The sequence below is a fragment of the Nannobrachium achirus genome, assembly GCF_963921795.1.
Source record: "Nannobrachium achirus genome assembly, chromosome: 14".
NCBI lineage: Eukaryota > Metazoa > Chordata > Actinopteri > Myctophiformes > Myctophidae > Nannobrachium > Nannobrachium achirus.
In genome coordinates, this window is record NC_137821.1 from 21,639,350 (window position 1) to 21,657,370 (window position 18,021).

The 18,021-nt window shown below is 43.8% G+C and overlaps 2 protein-coding genes across 2 annotated transcripts in view; both read right to left on the bottom strand.

Moving 5' to 3' along the window:
- LOC308297902 (uncharacterized protein) overlaps positions 1 to 7,088 on the bottom strand; it is a gene marked incomplete at its 5' end in the record, with an annotated part of 34,967 nt that extends 27,879 nt beyond the window's left edge. The window contains 2 exons of the mRNA XM_080741466.1: positions 4,842 to 5,216; positions 6,849 to 7,088. Coding sequence (XP_080597592.1) covers positions 4,842 to 5,216; positions 6,849 to 7,088 — 615 coding nt within the window. The remainder of the gene's footprint in view (positions 1 to 4,841; positions 5,217 to 6,848) is intronic.
- Positions 7,089 to 10,799: 3,711 nt separating this feature from the next.
- On the bottom strand, positions 10,800 to 17,636 carry LOC308297903 (tripartite motif-containing protein 16-like; the record flags this gene model as incomplete). Its single annotated transcript, XM_080741467.1, has 8 exons — positions 10,800 to 11,462; positions 11,620 to 11,679; positions 12,274 to 12,433; positions 13,171 to 13,404; positions 14,060 to 14,155; positions 14,481 to 14,855; positions 15,783 to 16,030; positions 16,853 to 17,636. The coding sequence occupies 8 exons, from the start codon at positions 17,634 to 17,636 to the stop codon at positions 10,948 to 10,950; spliced, it is 2,472 nt and encodes an 823-aa protein (XP_080597593.1). The 3' UTR covers positions 10,800 to 10,947.
- Positions 17,637 to 18,021: the final 385 nt, after the last annotated feature.

Genomic DNA, 18,021 nt, shown 5'->3' on the forward strand with positions numbered 1-18,021 from the left:
GCAAGAAACAGGAAGAGAGACCGTTTGGCTTGTAAACAAAGCACATTTTCAAGTCGGGACTCAGGATACCAATTCTATCCAATCAGGAGAGAGAGAACTCATAGAGGATACAAGATAAAGTGAAATTGGATACAGTTTAGTTTGGATCCACACATCATCTTAAAACAACGTAACTTCCTCAAAATACACTTTTGCAGAGGCAAGATTAAGGGACATGAAATATTTTTCACTGGGTCCAAAATGAGAGTACTGCATCTGTCTTGTCCTATAATGTGATTTCTATTGCATGCAGTTATGTTGCTTAATATGGCTTTACTTTGAAAGACAGAAGTACCTATATAGATGAAAGGCCCTCTTAATTGAGTGGAGGTCACTGTGACAAGCAAAGGCAGGTGTGTGAGTTTTGTTGATTGCACTAGTCAGGAATCAGCTGTGTAGGCTCACAAACAGCATTATTGTCAGAAGCAGCACAGAGAGTGCATCTCTTCTCCTCTGTGTCCAGTTTGATGCTTTCCATCTTGCCTTCTACATACCCTCACCAGGAGGCAATGTCGTGAGTTATAATTCATGTGGAGTGTGGACTCTATAATTTCATGTTGCATTTATAATTCATGTATGCATAATTAAGAGAATAAGTTAATGTTAAAAAAGGTAATTCATGGTTATTTAGTATTAAAAATGATTGTATTTACAAGATACTGTAAAGCGAAGTGGACAACATTTGATGTTGTATTTTTTGTGTATTGTTTATTTTCAGTTTTTACTCCATGACCTGTATAAATGATGAAGAATCCTCAGTAAAAGGACACATCTTACTCCACGATTCGGTCGTTCTTTCTATGGGAAATTGGAGTTTAGCTCGCTGTTGAGCTGAAGTTAGAGAACACTTTAGTAGGAACAGCACAGTAAAAAGACATACTTCAACTGGTGTTGTGCTCGGAGGAAGATGGCATCAAAGGGAAGCGACGCAACTTCATGGAAAAGTGGGAAAAGTGGGAAGAGCTCACGGACATCAGGCTCATCGGCCAGCACAGCTACTCGTGCCCGTGGAAGAGCAGAGGCAGCCAAAGTAAGGGCAGAATATGCTGCCCGAGAAGCTCAACTCAAGATGGAAAAGGCTTCCATGGAAGCAGATATGCACCAGCAAAAGGCTACTATGGAAGCAGACATGCACCAGCAAAAGGCTGTTATGGAGGCAGACATGCAAAGGGAAAGGGCTGCTAGGGAGGCAGACATGCAAAAAAAAAGGCTGCTAGAGAGGCAGACATGCAAAAAGAAAAGGCTGCCATGGATGCAGACATGCAGAAAGAAAAGGCTGCTATGGAAGCAAAGTTACAATATGCTACAGCTAAACTCGAAACTGAAATGGAAGTGCTCACTTTCAAGCGTGAAGCGGACGCAGCTGTTGCAGAAGCAATAGTTTTGGAGACGGCCGAAGTCTACCAAGACTTTCAAGTTTTGGATGCTATCTCAGAAGAAGATAAAATGGAGCGGACAAGTGAGTTTGTACATTTTCAACAAATATTGAACTCTGCTGGCGATCAGCAAACCCCACATGTCGCCTCTCCATCGCAAGACTGTGTTGACGACAACAATCCAACACAGCCAAGCACAACTGTAGTTTCTCCACCGACACACCCAAGCACACCCTTCGTTTCGCCACCGATGCCACAACACAGCAGCATCCCAGCAAGGGATGGCTCACCTCAACGTGCTAAACCGGCCAGCAAAAAAGCGTCAGTCAAGGACCAAATCAAGGATACAACTTCAAGCACACCACGTCCTGTTAAAAAGGAATACAAGTCTCATCAAGGAGATCACGAGAATCAAGGACATTCAATCAGGGATGACTCCAAGCTGAATGCTTCAGCGCTGCCGTACACCCCCCAAGGTACACCGTACACCCCCCAAGGTACACCAGCAACTAGTGCCAATGCGCCTACTACCGATTCACTTATAACCCTCCTGGCTCGGCGAGACTTGGTGAGCTCCAGCCTATATCAGTTCGATGACAGACCTGAAAACTACCGCGCTTGGTACTATCCTTCACAACCGCTACCAGAGGGTTAGGCCTCACAGCAACAGAGGAATTGGATTTAATGACAAGGTGGCTTGGCAAGGAATCCAGCGAACATGTCAAGCGCATGCGCTCCGTGCATGTAAATAATCCAGCAGCAGCTCTTCAGAAGGCATGGGAAAGACTCCGTGAAACTTATGCAGCTCCCGAAATATTAGAGTACGCTTTATTCAAGCGTCTGGATGACTTCCCACGAGTGGTGGCAAAAGACCACAAAAAGCTACAGGACCTTGGAGATCTGCTCATGGAGCTCCAGGGTGCAAAGGAGGACGGCTACCTCAGTGGGCTGTCTTATTTGGACACTTCACGTGGCATTAACCCCATTGTCGAGAAGCTACCTTACGGGCTCCAAGAAAGATGGATGTCCACCGGCCACAAATGGAAGATGGACAATGGCGGCTATTACCCACCATTCGAGTACTTTGTTCGGTTTGTCTCCAACGAAGCGCGAAACCGTAACGACCCAAGCTTTCTTCTTTCAAGCAGCAGTACTGCAACTGTAAAAACAGACAGACCTACCTTCAAAAGTCAAGGCTCCAGCTATCCAATCACGGTTCACAAGACGGATGTCTCCCCAGCAGAACCTGACGCAGACAACCTTGTGAAAAACGACAACGATCCACGTAAAACATGTCCAATCCACAACCTTCCTCACCCACTGAGGAAGTGCAGGACTTTCAGAAACAAACCAATCTCGGACAGGAAAGCCTTTCTCAAGGAGAAAGGAATATGTTTCAAATGTGTATGCTCGACCTCTCACCTGGCAAAGGACTGCAAAAATGCAGTAAAGTGTGAGGAGTGCTCCAGCAGCTTTCATGAAACAGCCATGCATCCTGAGCCTGCATCACAAACACCCAGGGCCTCTTCACCCTCAGCAGAGAATGGCGGGGAGGAGGAAGAAGACCACGCCAGCGAAGACGTCGTCAGCTCCAGCTGTACAGAGGTATGCGATCTGGGCCAAGTAGGTCGATCGTGCTCTAAGATCTGCTTAGCAAAGCTATATCCAGAAGGCTCAAGGGACGAAGCTATCAATGCTTACGTGATATTAGACGACCAGAGCAACCGCTCGTTAGCAAGATCTGCTTTCTTTGATCGGTTTAACATAAAGGCTGAACCATCTTCATACAACCTGAAGACGTGTTCCGGAGTGGTTCAGAAATCAGGCAGGAAAGCTGAAGGGTTTCGGATCGAGTCGATGGACGGCAGCCTCGGCATTCCGCTACCCCCACTTCTCGAATGCAATGACATTGTCAACAACAGGTCTGAAATCCCAACACCAAGTGCAGCCCTGCACCACCCACACTTAAGGAAAATAGCGGAATACATCCCAGAGCTAGACCCACAAGCAGAGATCCTGTTGTTGCTTGGCAGAGATATCACACTGCTACACCAAGTGAGGCAACAGGTCACCGGGCCATATGATGTCTTCGGGCCGTACGGTACCCCCTTCGCCCAACGCCTTGACTTGGGCTGGGTGCTGGTAGGAGACGTATGTTTGGACAAAACTGACAAGCCAACAGTCACAGCATTCAAGACTGATGTGCAAGAAACAGGTTGCCCATTAATCCTCCAACCACGCACAAGTGCCATGCACGTTAAAGAGAAAACCTGCCATGGCGGGGAGTCAAAGGACAGTCCCCTCAGGTCCAGCAAGAAGGCTGTACTCTCACCCCCTCAAGGAGACTTCTCAGAGAAGGATGTCTACATGAAAACAGCGGAAGCATGTTCAGGCTCTAGCCAACAACCTTTGGTAACGGGAATACCTACCAACACTGCAATGCAGTCAAGAGTGGACAGAGTCCAAAAGAAACCTACAACTAGGAGATCTTGTCCTACCAAAGGACAATCAAGCGGATCAGAACAACAGGCTAATGGCAGCAATCATCGCTACCTTCCCTGGGAAAAAGGAAAGGTAGTGCAATGTGGAAATGAAGACTATGGACCAAGGTTGTGCAAAGACTTTTTGTAGACTAGTCCTAGTTCATATTCAGAACCCGCTCACGTAAAATTAAGATGGTGACCTCATAAAGGTCAGGCGGGGAGTGTCTTGTCCTATAATGTGATTTCTATTGCATGCAGTTATGTTGCTTAATATGGCTTTACTTTGAAAGACAGAAGTACCTATATAGATGAAAGGCCCTCTTAATTGAGTGGAGGTCACTGTGACAAGCAAAGGCAGGTGTGTGAGTTTTGTTGATTGCACTAGTCAGGAATCAGCTGTGTAGGCTCACAAACAGCATTATTGTCAGAAGCAGCACAGAGAGTGCATCTCTTCTCCTCTGTGTCCAGTTTGATGCTTTCCATCTTGCCTTCTACATACCCTCACCAGGAGGCAATGTCGTGAGTTATAATTCATGTGGAGTGTGGACTCTATAATTTCATGTTGCATTTATAATTCATGTATGCATAATTAAGAGAATAAGTTAATGTTAAAAAAGGTAATTCATGGTTATTTAGTATTAAAAATGATTGTATTTACAAGATACTGTAAAGCGAAGTGGACAACATTTGATGTTGTATTTTTTGTGTATTGTTTATTTTCAGTTTTTACTCCATGACCTGTATAAATGATGAAGAATCCTCAGTAAAAGGACACATCTTACTCCACGATTCGGTCGTTCTTTCTATGGGAAATTGGAGTTTAGCTCGCTGTTGAGCTGAAGTTAGAGAACACTTTAGTAGGAACAGCACAGCATCCTTTAATTAATACCTTTTATTTAGGATGGACAGCCACTTCTTCAGGCTGGAGGGATCATGATCCTACCTGTTTCTCTGCCTTCTCTGCAGCAGCTGACACCGTGTCATGGCCCTTGTGTTCATCCATGGTGCACAGAAGGCAGATACACTGGTGGTCTGTGCGACAGAACACCTCCAGCAGCTTGTCATGACTGGAGCAAATCTTCTCCTGCAGTTTGTTGGTGGCTGGGACCAGCTTGTGCTTCTGAAATGCAGAAGCGTTGTAGTGGGGCTGGAGGTGAGTCTCACAGTAAGAGACCAGACACACCAGACAAGACATGAGAGCTTTGCGACGTCTGGCTCCAGTGCAGGAATCACAGGCCACGTCTTCTGGACCGGCGTAGAGCTGAGCAGCGGAGGCAGGAGACCTCTGACCTCCTGCAATGCTCAGCTTAATCACAAGCTGTTAATAAAGAGAAGAGGAGGGGAGGTCACTCACTGATGACAAATACAACAGTCATTGTGAAGTTCATGGAGTTAAATGACAGGTAAGTTCATCTAAGATCATAAAAATGCTAAATGGTGCATTTATATAGCGCTTTTATCCAAAGCACTTTACAATGTGCATTACATTCACCCATTCACACACACATTCATACACCGGTGGAGGTGGAAACCATGCAAGGCACCAACCAGCTCACCGGGAGCAACTTGGGGTTCAGTGTCTTGCCCAAGGACACTTCGACATGTAGACAGGTGAAGCTGGGATTTGAATCGCTGACCCATGGATCATTGGCCAACCCACTCTACCTCCTGAGCTACAGCCGATCATTTTAACATTATCTGAAAACTGTGGTTCTGAACAATTGCACTGAATAAAGTTTGCACTAGTATCTGCTATTATGTATGCCAACAATAAATGACATGCCAACTTAAGACAGTCCCTGCCGGTCAACTGCCCATGATCAACAATTTAACTAGGGGGTTCCCTGCCGATCAACTTTGGTCAACTTTTATATAAAAAGTAATTTTTTAGATATTTCTTTGCGGAAAAAACTCCCCTGGACTATAAGGAAAACGCAGATTTTGCTGGCAGGAGCTGGATTATTTATGTATTTACTCTGGCAGTGAATGCGTTTTAAGAATAGAAAGAATAAGAAAGATGAAATGCTAGGGTCTAATGGTTAACCAGTGACTAATAAAGTCAAAGATCAGAGTAAATGACCCTAACAACAAAAGGACGCATAAGGTAAGTACTGTAGTAGACTGCAAAGAAGTTAAGATACCATCACACTAGCCACAAATTGCAGTCTTGAACTTTGGAAGCGCTTGTCTTCAATAACGCAACATCCCGCTGCCTCCTGTAATATGTGCAATTTAAATTAGAACCAGGTGGTATACTGGACCACTGAGTGATTTCCCACGGGCGCTTCCAAAGTCCAACACTTAGAAAAAATGATCACCTGAACTGAATTTATACCATAACATGTCTACAGTGGATTTCTATGAAACAAACACTTTGCTGATAGAAAGAAGATAATTCAAGCTTTCCATAGAGCCGCAATGTTGGTGAGTTTGATGTCATTTAATACAATCTGATAGCAAAAAAAAACTGTTTTGATGCATTGGCTGCCTATGGGAGGTATTGCTACCCTAGATTCAACTGATTTAAAACAAATCTAGTGTTGTAATTTGCAGCTACCATCACACAAGTGGTTCTTAAAGTTTTCATGTCAAGGATCCCCCAAATGAAATGTGTTTGTCCACAGACCCCATCTGAAAATATTTTGTGCCATTGTTGTTAAAGAAAATATTGCATATTGTGTTGCGAAGCATTGTGAAGATTGTGAGCAACAATTTAACAATAATAGCTGAGAACTGAGCACTTTGAGAACCACTCTTCTAACATGCTATCTAAATAACATTCTTAATTACACCGTTTGTCCACAAATACTATTATCAACAACATACATATATCATAATGTGAGTAACAAACATATAGTATAACTACCATCTATCAAAATAGGCAACAAGGAGTTTTCTGTAGCAGAACATGTAGTTTAATGTGTGGTTGTAACTTGTAAGGTGATCTCACCTCAGCCAGCAAGTTGTTCTTCCTCAGAACAGGTCTGGGACTGAAGCTCTCTCTGCACTGGGGACAGCTGTAGACTCCAGTCTCCTCATTCTGGTCCCAGTAACCCTCAATACACCTTCCACAGTAACTGTGTCCACAGTTTAGAGTCACTGGTTCCTTTAGAAGGTCCAGACAGACAGGGCAGCACAACTGATCCTGGTCCAGATCACATACCTGCTGCTGCTGTTGTTTTTGTGCCATTTTACTGACAACCACACTCACACTGAGATAAAACACTACAGCTCTGAGTTTCGTTTCTTCAGAAGAAAATTGGGAGAGGCAGAGTGTGGGACTTCCTGATTGTTTGCAGAAGGCAGCTGGTTTTAAAGAGACAGTACTGTAATGTGCAGCACAAACAAGTTCAGCTTTTGGTTGAACGTTGGACAGCTGGACTCCCTGTCTCACACACAGTAGTGGAAAAAGTAGGCATTTTTTCAAGTAAAAGTATCAATACTGCAATAATGTAGAATTACTCTGTTACAAGTAAAGGTCCAGAATTCAAAATGTACTTGAGTGAAAGTACAAAAGTATCGGCATCAAAATGTATTTAGGCTATAGTACCAAAAGTAGAAAGTAGCCTACTCATTAATGCAGAATGTCCCAAGACTACCTGGCTGCAGACACTAGGGTCCTGTTGATGTCCACGGGAGACAGGAACATCAACAAGTGGCAGGAAGTGACCTCACACCTCTTTCTTGCTCTACCCCATGGAGGTTCTGTTTAGGGATAGGGGGTAGAGTTGGGTTGTCTAAAAGATAAAAGATAACATGTACACATAGCGACAATGCGGCTCAAAGGGACTGTAGTGCCTTGGACTGCAAGGCAGAGACGTCACGTGACCTCCACAAGCGGCATGAAGTCACTTGACACTGTGAGGTCACTTCCTGCCACTTGTTGATGTTCCTGTCTCCCGTGGACATCAACAGGACCCTAGTGTCTGCAGCCAGGTGCTGCTCGAATGTCCCCATTTCAAGTTTTCAAATATCAAAATATATTTTTAGTCTACTTTAAGTTCATCGTAGTTATCGGTAACACAGTGAAAACTAATTTTTCAATGGTTTGAAGAAGAAAATGTGGGCCCACAATCACAGACTAAATTGTTGTGGTAGGAGGAGACACCTCCACATATTTTGAATGAGTTGGTGTTTAAAACCTCTTAGTGACTTTGTAATGGCCAGACTGAAAACTGCTGTTTGGACGCCATCTAGTGTCCATCAGCAGACGTCTGATGGATATATCATCATATCATATATCATATTATATGGATGTAAAATGTTTTCTAGATTTTAAATGTCTTTTTACACTGTAGATTTTAATTAATGGATACACTGACTGTGTCTATTGATTCGTTTTTGTTTCATATTTATTGGGATTTATGTTCACAAATGTGTACATTTGTCAACGTGTGTGTTGATACAAAGCACTATGTAAGTCTGTCTGAAAGAAGCCTCATCAGTAAAAGTTCCACCTGAAACAGTGGTTATGTGTTCTCACTGTTTTTTAAATTACTAATGTATTAAAATATGCAAATTGTTCCATTAAATATGCAAGATAGAAAGATGTATGCAGTATGAAGCAGAAATGGATTCTATGAAGAACATCAACTCATATGATGAACTGAGAAATGTTTGGAAGAAGACATATTACCGTAGAGTAATAGACATTAGCGTTTGAATTGCCTTAAGGCCAACCTTCCAATAAGACCATTTTCAGTTCATGATTTGAGGCATTTTGTTCAAAATGGAGCAATACTGCAGACTTTGGAAGCCAATAGCCAATTCAGGATGGAATATGAAAAGTCTGAAAGACCCGCTTCGTGTGACTAGAAATACGGTGTACATTTTTGGGTGATGTTTCTACAAAATGGCAGTAGGCGTAAGCCTACTGTCTTTTTTTTAATCTTCAACAGCGCCGAAGATTAGACAAAACATAGTCTCAGCTAAGCCTTCGGGCTGGCGGAGACATTGCCCGCCAATCATTTTAATTTTCTGAGACTAATTATTCAGGAATCCCCAGACCAGAAAATCCATACACACAACATTTATTTATTATGGTTCATGATATTATGGTCCATGGAACAATGTAGCATAGACAAAAAAAAGTCACACATGATAGCTAAATAGTGGGGGGACACTCAGGCCCTTCTGGCACCTATGCTGAGACACACCTCTCAGTCCTCAGACAGTTTTAACATTTATCTTCACATCCTGTATAAAACACCATCTAAACATGGAGACAACTTTCACAGAGAGACAGAAAGAGAAACATTCTTCAAAATCAGACTAAAACACTCCGCCAGAGGTTGCAGCCATCGTGCTCACATTATTTAGAAAAAGACAAGTCAGCGTAAGAAGTTAACAGGAAAAAGAAATGTGATTACCTGATAGTCACAGTCTTTTGTATGAATTGAAACATTTGTTCATTTTGCCAGATAAGTTGTGAGCTTGTAGATTGACTATGAAACAAATCACAGAAGCTTTTTTTTAACAATCCATGTTTTAACCCAATGAGTGCCCCGGGCCACAAGGTGCCGCTAGAGTGCCAGAAATATCTCTATAGGCCTTCGCTCTAGCTTCCGTCGACACTGCCCGTAGTGCCTTGGGATTTCACTCCAGCCACTGTTATGTATGGCGAGAGGAGGAAGTTAGCTAACACTTAGCCATTAGCGTCTTTATTTTTTAGAGGCCCGATCTAAAGCTATTTCAGTCTAAAAAAAACGTTGTCTTTGGTCTGGGAAAACAATTCAGAGAAAATCCTCTCTAAAGATGTGACTTTGTATTGGATTCGGCGGCGCGATGCGGCGGCGTTGCCCGATTACGGCCCATGGATGGCCGAGTCTCGGCCCCGGGCATGGATGGAAATTTAGACCGGGGCTTCGTTGAGGCCTCCGATTAATTAATTCATTTTATTAAATATCCCGGACTAGATCGGGATAGGCGAATACGTCGCGCCGCCGACAGTATAGATTGAGTTTTTTTGGGGGGGCTCTAAACTTTATTCTAAACCATTTTCAATGGAATAAATCGTCGGACCATCTAGCATCACTTGTTGGAAAGCGTAGGACCACCCAGGACCACCCACATCTCTACAAGCAGCTCAGGGTATGTAAAATAGCAAAAAAAATATTGTATTGGATTGAAAATATCCCGAACTTGTTCGGGATAGGCACAAGAAGGGTTAAGTGAGCGTGCGTGCATGCGCCTGTGTGTGTGTGTGTGTGTGTGTGTGTGTGTGTGTGTGTGTGTGTGTGTGTGTGTGTGTGTGTGTGTGTGTGTGTGTTGGGGGGGGGGATTGTTTTTTATATAAGCCATTAAATCGAATTAGTTTGATTAACTGGTGCACCCCTTTTAACACAGTTAAGAGTAAGACAGTAGTGTTTCTCAAACTTTTCAGGCTGCGACCCCCTAAACATTTATATATTTGAACATATATCAAAATTTGAACACATATCAAATAGTGAAAATAGCCAATCTACATGCTCACAACTCCTTGCAAATATGTTTGAATTTTTTTTATAGTATAGTTTTTCTATGCATAGATTACTTTTGACACAGTAATGTGCAGATACTCGCCGTTTACGTGAGAGACGTGAGAAAACAGATCAACAGTTTGAGAACCACTACGTTAAGTGTGTGTGTGTGTGTGTGTGTGTGTGTGTGTGTGTGTGTGTGTGTGTGTGTGTGTGTGTGTGTGTGTGTGTGTGTGTGTGTGTGTGTGTGTGTGTGTGTGTGTGTGTGTGTGTGTGTGTGTGTGCGTGCGTGCGTGCGTGCGTGTGTGTGTGTGTGTGTGTGTGTGTCAGAATGACAGAGGGCCCTGTAGCACAATGATCCTGTTTATAATGTCAAACAATAGTTTCCATTCTTCAGACAGAGATTACCCTATATAACATGATAACATGGTATTCTGTATAATGGTTGTCAGCAGCAGGCTTATTAAAGAAAAGCAATAAGCAGAACACAATCAACCGATTGATTCATGATCATAGTATACACATCATTCTTACACGTTTTATATATAATCAAATTAAGAAAACTGAGGATCATCAGTATTCTTAACATGTCTACCATGTCTTACACAGCTCTACTGTATCTCCAAAGCGATGAGTCATTATCCCTGGATAGAGAGGTTGTGTGAACGTGGTTTGAACTGTGTGGAGGAGGGTCATTGTGTCAGAAACACCATAGAAGGACAGAGTACCTGCCTTGTGGTCCAGGTACACCCCCACTCTGGAGGAACGAGGCCCTGACACTTTAGTCTCAACATTGTTGTGTCTGAAACAGTAGTTGTTACCATCGTATCGTAAACCCCAGGATTTATCATTGAATCCAAAGTAGGATGTTCTGCTGATGTCTTTATAACAAACTGCTATATCAACCCCTTGACCACTCCACTCTACTTCCCAGTATGAGCGTTCAGACAGACCCTCTGCACACAACACCTGACAGTACTGAGTAAATCTCTCTGCATGACTAGGGTAAGGTTGATGTTGTGATGTTGCAGTCACCTTCCTCTTCTCCTCTGACAGGGAGAAACCTTTGCAAATTGTGTTCATGTCCAGAGACAGAGGATAGGAATCTGTGAGAACACACAACAAAGTAAACTTCAAACATCATCAACATTATTGTGTTGATTTGGTTTTGTGAGTTAGTATCTCAGATAAACTTATGATAGCTTTAAATAACATATCAGACTGAAATTTCAACATTCAGAACGTACATCAACATGGACTCACATTGTAAAAAGTCCATTCTGGTCTGAGGCTCCGCTGGATGTAAAACATCAACTGCACACACTGGAGACACAAGAAAACAGTAAAACCATCATGACATCATACTGAAGAATGGATAAAAGAAAGCTAAAGCTATTATAGCTCGATATAGTAATAATTGCTATAGTGTTTGTTCAGTAACAGCTGTCTCTACAGCTCTCAGAAATACATTTTATGGTGGGTTACAAATCTCTTCCAATCAGGAGAGAGAACTCAGATCAATTAATAACAAAAATATAATAATAGTAATACATTATAAATGGTGTATTTATATACTGTAGCGGTTGACATGGAATACAGGTCAAACTAATTTACTGTCACCCATACTACAGAGTATAAGTTTTAGTAGCCTTCCCAGACATACTTCCACCTGTACAAATTCCATTCAACCCTTATAATGTACTGTACAGTAGGGGCTGCTTAAAAAAAAGGGAAAAAAATTCAATCTCATTTCAGGAATATCCTTGCTTAAATTCGTACATTTTACTGTTGAATCTGACAGACAGCCCACCATCAGTGTGCTCCAGGTCAAATATCTCCAGTTGCCTTCTCACTTCATCAATCAATGTTTGCTATGATGACTGCTTAGAAAATACAATAAACACATTTATATCTCACCTCTCTTTGATATCTCTGGCCAAGTTGTCTTCAGGATGTTGTCTAGTTGGTCTCTCAGACCAGACACCACATCAATCACATCTGTGAAGGACCTCATAGGACAGCTGACCACACTGGGTGAGACTGGAGATCCATTGGAACTGGAGAGAGACTGGAAACTCTGGAGAGAGACAAGCAGAGAGACAAGTAAACCAGTTTAGACAAAGATGGAAGAACATTATACTGTAGCAAGAGATCTATAGATTAGTACATTGATCACAATCGGTGGAGTTGAAATTATGTCTGATGTTCAACCAGTACGCACGCACACGCACACGCACACACACACACACACACACACACACACACACACACACACACACACACACACACACACACACACACACACACACACACACAGTTTGTCATACAACATAGCAGATCTACAAGCCCACAACTTGTCACCTCCGCTATGCACTGTGGGCTTGTAGATATAATGTTTATATTTTCTTTAAATCTCATTAAAATAATTTTGATTAACAATGTAATGACATTAAACATATCAATACAAAATTCATTTCTATTCCAATCTACAAACACAAATTCCACAGGGCAGAATAATTGTATACTTTCAAAATATTTTACAAAATGTGGAATTAGCTACAAGCTCACAATTAATCTACTGATACAAGCTGTAGCTTGTAGATCTGCTATTTTTGGAAAATGTGACAATTATGAATATGACAATTATGCAAAATAATTAGTATTATTTACTAACTACCACCATTAGTAATGTTGTGTTATGCCATGTGGTATAATATAATGTAATCTAATGTAATATGATGGAATAGAATGAAATATGAAGCTGTTTTCTCCTAAGTAAGTCAAAACCAAACAGTAAAAAGCCATGAGTGGAACCTGAATGAAAGTGATGCTGTCATCAGTGTTGGACAGCTCCTCCAGGTCAGCATGTCTCCTCTCCAGCTGCTCCATGTGCTCCTCCAGCTGCCTCAGGAGAGCCTCAGTCTGAGCCACTGCAGTCTGCTGCTGATCTCTGATCACTTCTTTAAGCTCACTGCGTCTTCTCTCAATGGAGACCATCATCTCACTGAAGATCCTGTCACTGGCCTCCACTGCTGCTTCTGCAGAGCTCTGCTTCACACACACACACATGCACGCACGCACGCACGCACGCATGCACACGCACACACAAAAAGTTCAACTGGTTGAGCTTGTTGTTCAACCAGTTTATAGATATCACACACACTAGCCGATGTACATAAAACAATGGTTAAAAAAAATCCCAAATACTATATGAACAAACATGGATACATCTTAATTCAATCTAATTCAATTTAAGTCTTACATATTTTGCTGTTTTACATATTTGACTTGTTAGCAAGTCGTTTATTTATTTATATATCTTTGGGTTTGTTTTTCTGTATTTTGTTATGTTTGTGTGGTGGTGTTTTTTTATGTGTGGGGGACATGATTAATTTCACTTTCATGAAATATGAAAAGACATACATTGTCCATTGGGTCCTCCTCGGGGTTCCAGGGGGTCCCCAGCAAAATTTGTTAATATAGCATAAAAAACAACCATAATCCTAGAGTATATACAGTACATCAGCTATTTGGAAGAAAGTTCACAACACATCGCGAACGTGTGAACGTGTGAAAGAATGTGAAACATTTTGCACAACACAAATGTTATATGTGGGTTGCTGGAACAAAAATATTCACCCCATTCTTTCCTCTATCCACAGTAAACATAAGAACAAGAACCATGATCATAATATCAGCTCACGTTCAGGGTCTCCATGACCTGTCTCAGGTCTTTCAGCTCCTTCTTTGTCTCCTGGATCTGCTGCTGGACTTTCTCCTGAATTGTCCCCAGCTGTTTCTGCAAGAAACAGGAAGAGAGACCGTTTGGCTTGTAAACAAAGCACATTTTCAAGTCGGGACTCAGGATACCAATTCTATCCAATCAGGAGAGAGAGAACTCATAGAGGATACAAGATAAAGTGAAATTGGATACAGTTTAGTTTGGATCCACACATCATCTTAAAACAACGTAACTTCCTCAAAATACACTTTTGCAGAGGCAAGATTAAGGGACATGAAATATTTTTCACTGGGTCCAAAATGAGTGTACTGCATCCTTTAATTAATACCTTTTATTTAGGATGGACAGCCACTTCTTCAGGCTGGAGGGATCATGATCCTACCCGTTTCTCTGCCTTCTCTGCAGCAGCTGACACCGTGTCATGGCCCTTGTGTTCATCCATGGTGCACAGATAGCAGATACACTGGTGGTCTGTGCGACAGAACACCTCCAGCAGCTTGTCATGACTGGAGCACATCTTCTCCTGCAGTTTGTTGGTGGCTGGGACCAGCTTGTGCTTCTGAAATGCAGGAGCATTGTAGTGGGGCTGGAGGTGAGTCTCACAGTAAGAGACCAGACACACCAGACAAGACATGAGAGCTTTGCGACGTCTGGCTCCAGTGCAGGAATCACAGGCCACGTCTTCTGGACCGGCGTAGAGCTGAGCAGCGGAGGCAGGAGACCTCTGACCTCCTGTAATGCTCAGCTTCATCACAACCTACATTTTTCACAAGACCATTGTGAAAAATGTACAATGTAAGCATTTAACAGACACTCTCAACCACTACAACCATCTGCTATTATGTATGCCAACAATGAATGACATGCCAAATATAGGGACGCCAGAGTAAATTACCCTTGTCACCAAAATGAACGTAAACTACTGTAGACTGCAAAGAAACTAAGATACCATCACAAGTGGTTCTCCAATCTTCCATGTCAAGGACCCCCAAATTAAGGTAAATTTGTCCACAGACCCTCATCTGAAAATATTTTGTGCCATACAAGATTTATGTAGTTTCAAAAATATTGCATATCATGTTGCGATGCATTGCGAGCTTGTAGTTCGGCTCATCGGCAATACATTTTGTTGGGGACCCCCTTGAACCCCCATCATGGACCCATGAGGGTCCCCAGACCACTTTGAGGCCCTGAGACTTTAGTGTAAACATTGTTGTGTCTGAAACGGTAGTTTTTGTTAAAGTACTGAAAACACCAGGATTTGTCATCGGCTCCAAATTCGGTTTGTCTGCTGATGTCTTTATAACAGACTGCTACATAAATCCACAGACCCTCATCTGAAAATATTTTGTGCCATACAAGATTTATGTAGTTTCAAAAATATTGCATATCATGTTGCGATGCATTGCGAGCTTGTAGTTCGGCTCATCGGCAATACATTTTGTTGGGGACCCCCTTGAACCCCCATCATGGACCAATGAGGGTCCCCAGACCACTTTGAGAACCACATGGTCTAACTATAACATTCTTAGTATTTGTGGATAGCCTATATAATTATAAACAACATACAATGTGAACAAGTAACAAGTATGCCGTCTACCGTCTATCAACATATGCAACATGGAGTTTGCTGTAGCAGAAAATGTAGTTTAATGTGTGGTTGTAACTTGTAAGGAGATCTCACCTCAGCCAGCAAGTTGTTCTTCCTCAGAACAGGTCTGGGACTGAAGCTCTCTCTGCACTGGGGACAGCTGTAGACTCCAGTCTCCTCATTCTGGTCCCAGTAACCCTCAATACAGCTTCCACAGTAACTGTGTCCACAGTGTAGAGTCACTGGTTCCTTTAGAAGCTCCAGACAGACAGGACAGCAGTCAGCAGAACTGATCTTGGTCCAAATCACATGCCTTTTGCTGCAGCTGCTGTGCCATTTTACTGACAACCACACTCACCCTGAGAGAAAACACAAGTGTTTCGAACGAAACACCTGTTTATTTAGGTCTGGAAGGAGGTACTCCCTCCTTTGGGTGGCGCTATTGCGTCAGCCTCACAACAGAACGTACTCACGTTAACTCCCGCAGGGCGATCCCTGATTGGCCGGAGGGCTTGTCACTCAAGTTTTACGGTACTGGGTCAGTCCCCCATAAAACCTGTGGCATCCCACAATACTGTCTCTTGAAAGCATCTGCTCCGAAAAATCGAACAGAGGGCAGAGACTCGGAGGGAGTACCTCCTTCCAGACCTAAATAAACAGGTGTTTCGTTCGAAACACTTGTGTTTATTTTCGGTCTTCCAGTTCGGTACTCCCTCCTTTGGGTACGTCAACTCCCGTAAGCGACGTCGGCCAACGTCTACTCACCATACACATGAACGGCAAAGGAGACGTCTTCCAGACACACCTTCGCCCACAAGGTCCCCCCCTGAGACCACCGGAATCAGTCGGGGGCAGTGAGTAGGAAAGAAAAGGAAGAGGAGCGCGCCAGAAAGCACAAGGGCAGTCCAAGCGCTCCAGACGAGGAGGAAGACACAAGGGTCCTCCTCATTCTGCAGAAGAGTCAGCAGCCACCTGGAGGACTGAATGCGCTAACGAGCGCGGAGCCACGTCCAACTGGTAATGAGCTGCAAAGGTGGACGGCGAAGTCCAGTTCGCCGCCAAACAAACCTCCTGAATGGTGGTCCCTTGCCAGAGACCCCAAGAGGAAGACATCCCCCTAGTGGAATGAGCTGTGAAACCCACAGGTCTAGCCACATTCGCACTATCGTACGCCAACCTAATGGCGTCGACAATCCACCCCGAAAGGGTTGCTTTAGCAATCTCCATCTTCGCGGTGGACTTGCCGTGAGGAACAAACAGGCTGCGCGACTTCCTGCGCGCCTGAGTCCTCTCACAATAAATCTTCAGTGCCCTCACAGGGCAAAGAAGATTAAGGCGCCTGTCCTCCTCCGTACCAAAGGGAGGAGGATGAAAGGCCAAAAGCCGCACCGGAACATGCTGCACCACCTTATTCTTCGGAATGAAGTGAAGGTGAGGTTTAAGTAGCACCTGCCGGCCGTCCGGAGAGAACCTCATGCAATCCTCTGACACTGAGAGGGCATGTAGGTCACTAACCCTCTTGGCCGTGGTTAAGGCCAGAAGGAGAGCAGTCTTGTAGCTAAGGAGCTTCAGAGAGATGCTCTCCAGAGGCTCAAACGGGGGTTGCCTCAATCCCCGTAAGACCACCTCCAAGTCCCAGGCGGGGGCCAGGGGTCTCGCCGTCAGGGAGTCCCGCCTAACCGCTGCCATAAACTGTACCACCCACGGGTGTTTGGACAATTGGTCGCCATCAAGGCTCTGGTGACAGGCCCTAATGGCTGCAAGGTAACCTCTCACCGTAGAGGCCTTACAGTTCCTATCCACCCGATCTTGTAGGAACTCCAGAATGATCGGAATTGAGGAGAACACCGGGTTCACCGAAGGGTGTTTAACCCGACACCACTCCTCAAAGGCTTCCAACTTGCCCTGATACACCTTACGTGTAGAAGGAGCCCTGGACCTCTGCATCGTATCAACGACTGAAGGGTTCAGGCCGGCTGCGATCAGCCTTTCCCTCTCACGGGCCAGACCCACAGGTCTAACCTCTGAGGGTCCGGGTGGAAGATCTCGCGATCCGCTTGACTCAGCAGATCCCGTATCTGGGGCAATTGCCAAGGATCCCTGTACAGGAGCGGAGCTATCAGTGAGCTCCAAGTCCCCGTCCTCGGTGCTATTAGAAGCAGTTCGTGACCGTAACGACGAACCCTCTCGAGGGTCGGAGTAATGAGGTCCATCGGTGGGAAGGCGTACAGCAGGCCCTGGGGCCAATCGTGCGCCATAGCGTCTATCCCCAAGGGTGCAGGCCCCCTCAGGGAGAAGAACAGTGAGCACTTCGCGTCCTCGCGAGAGGCGA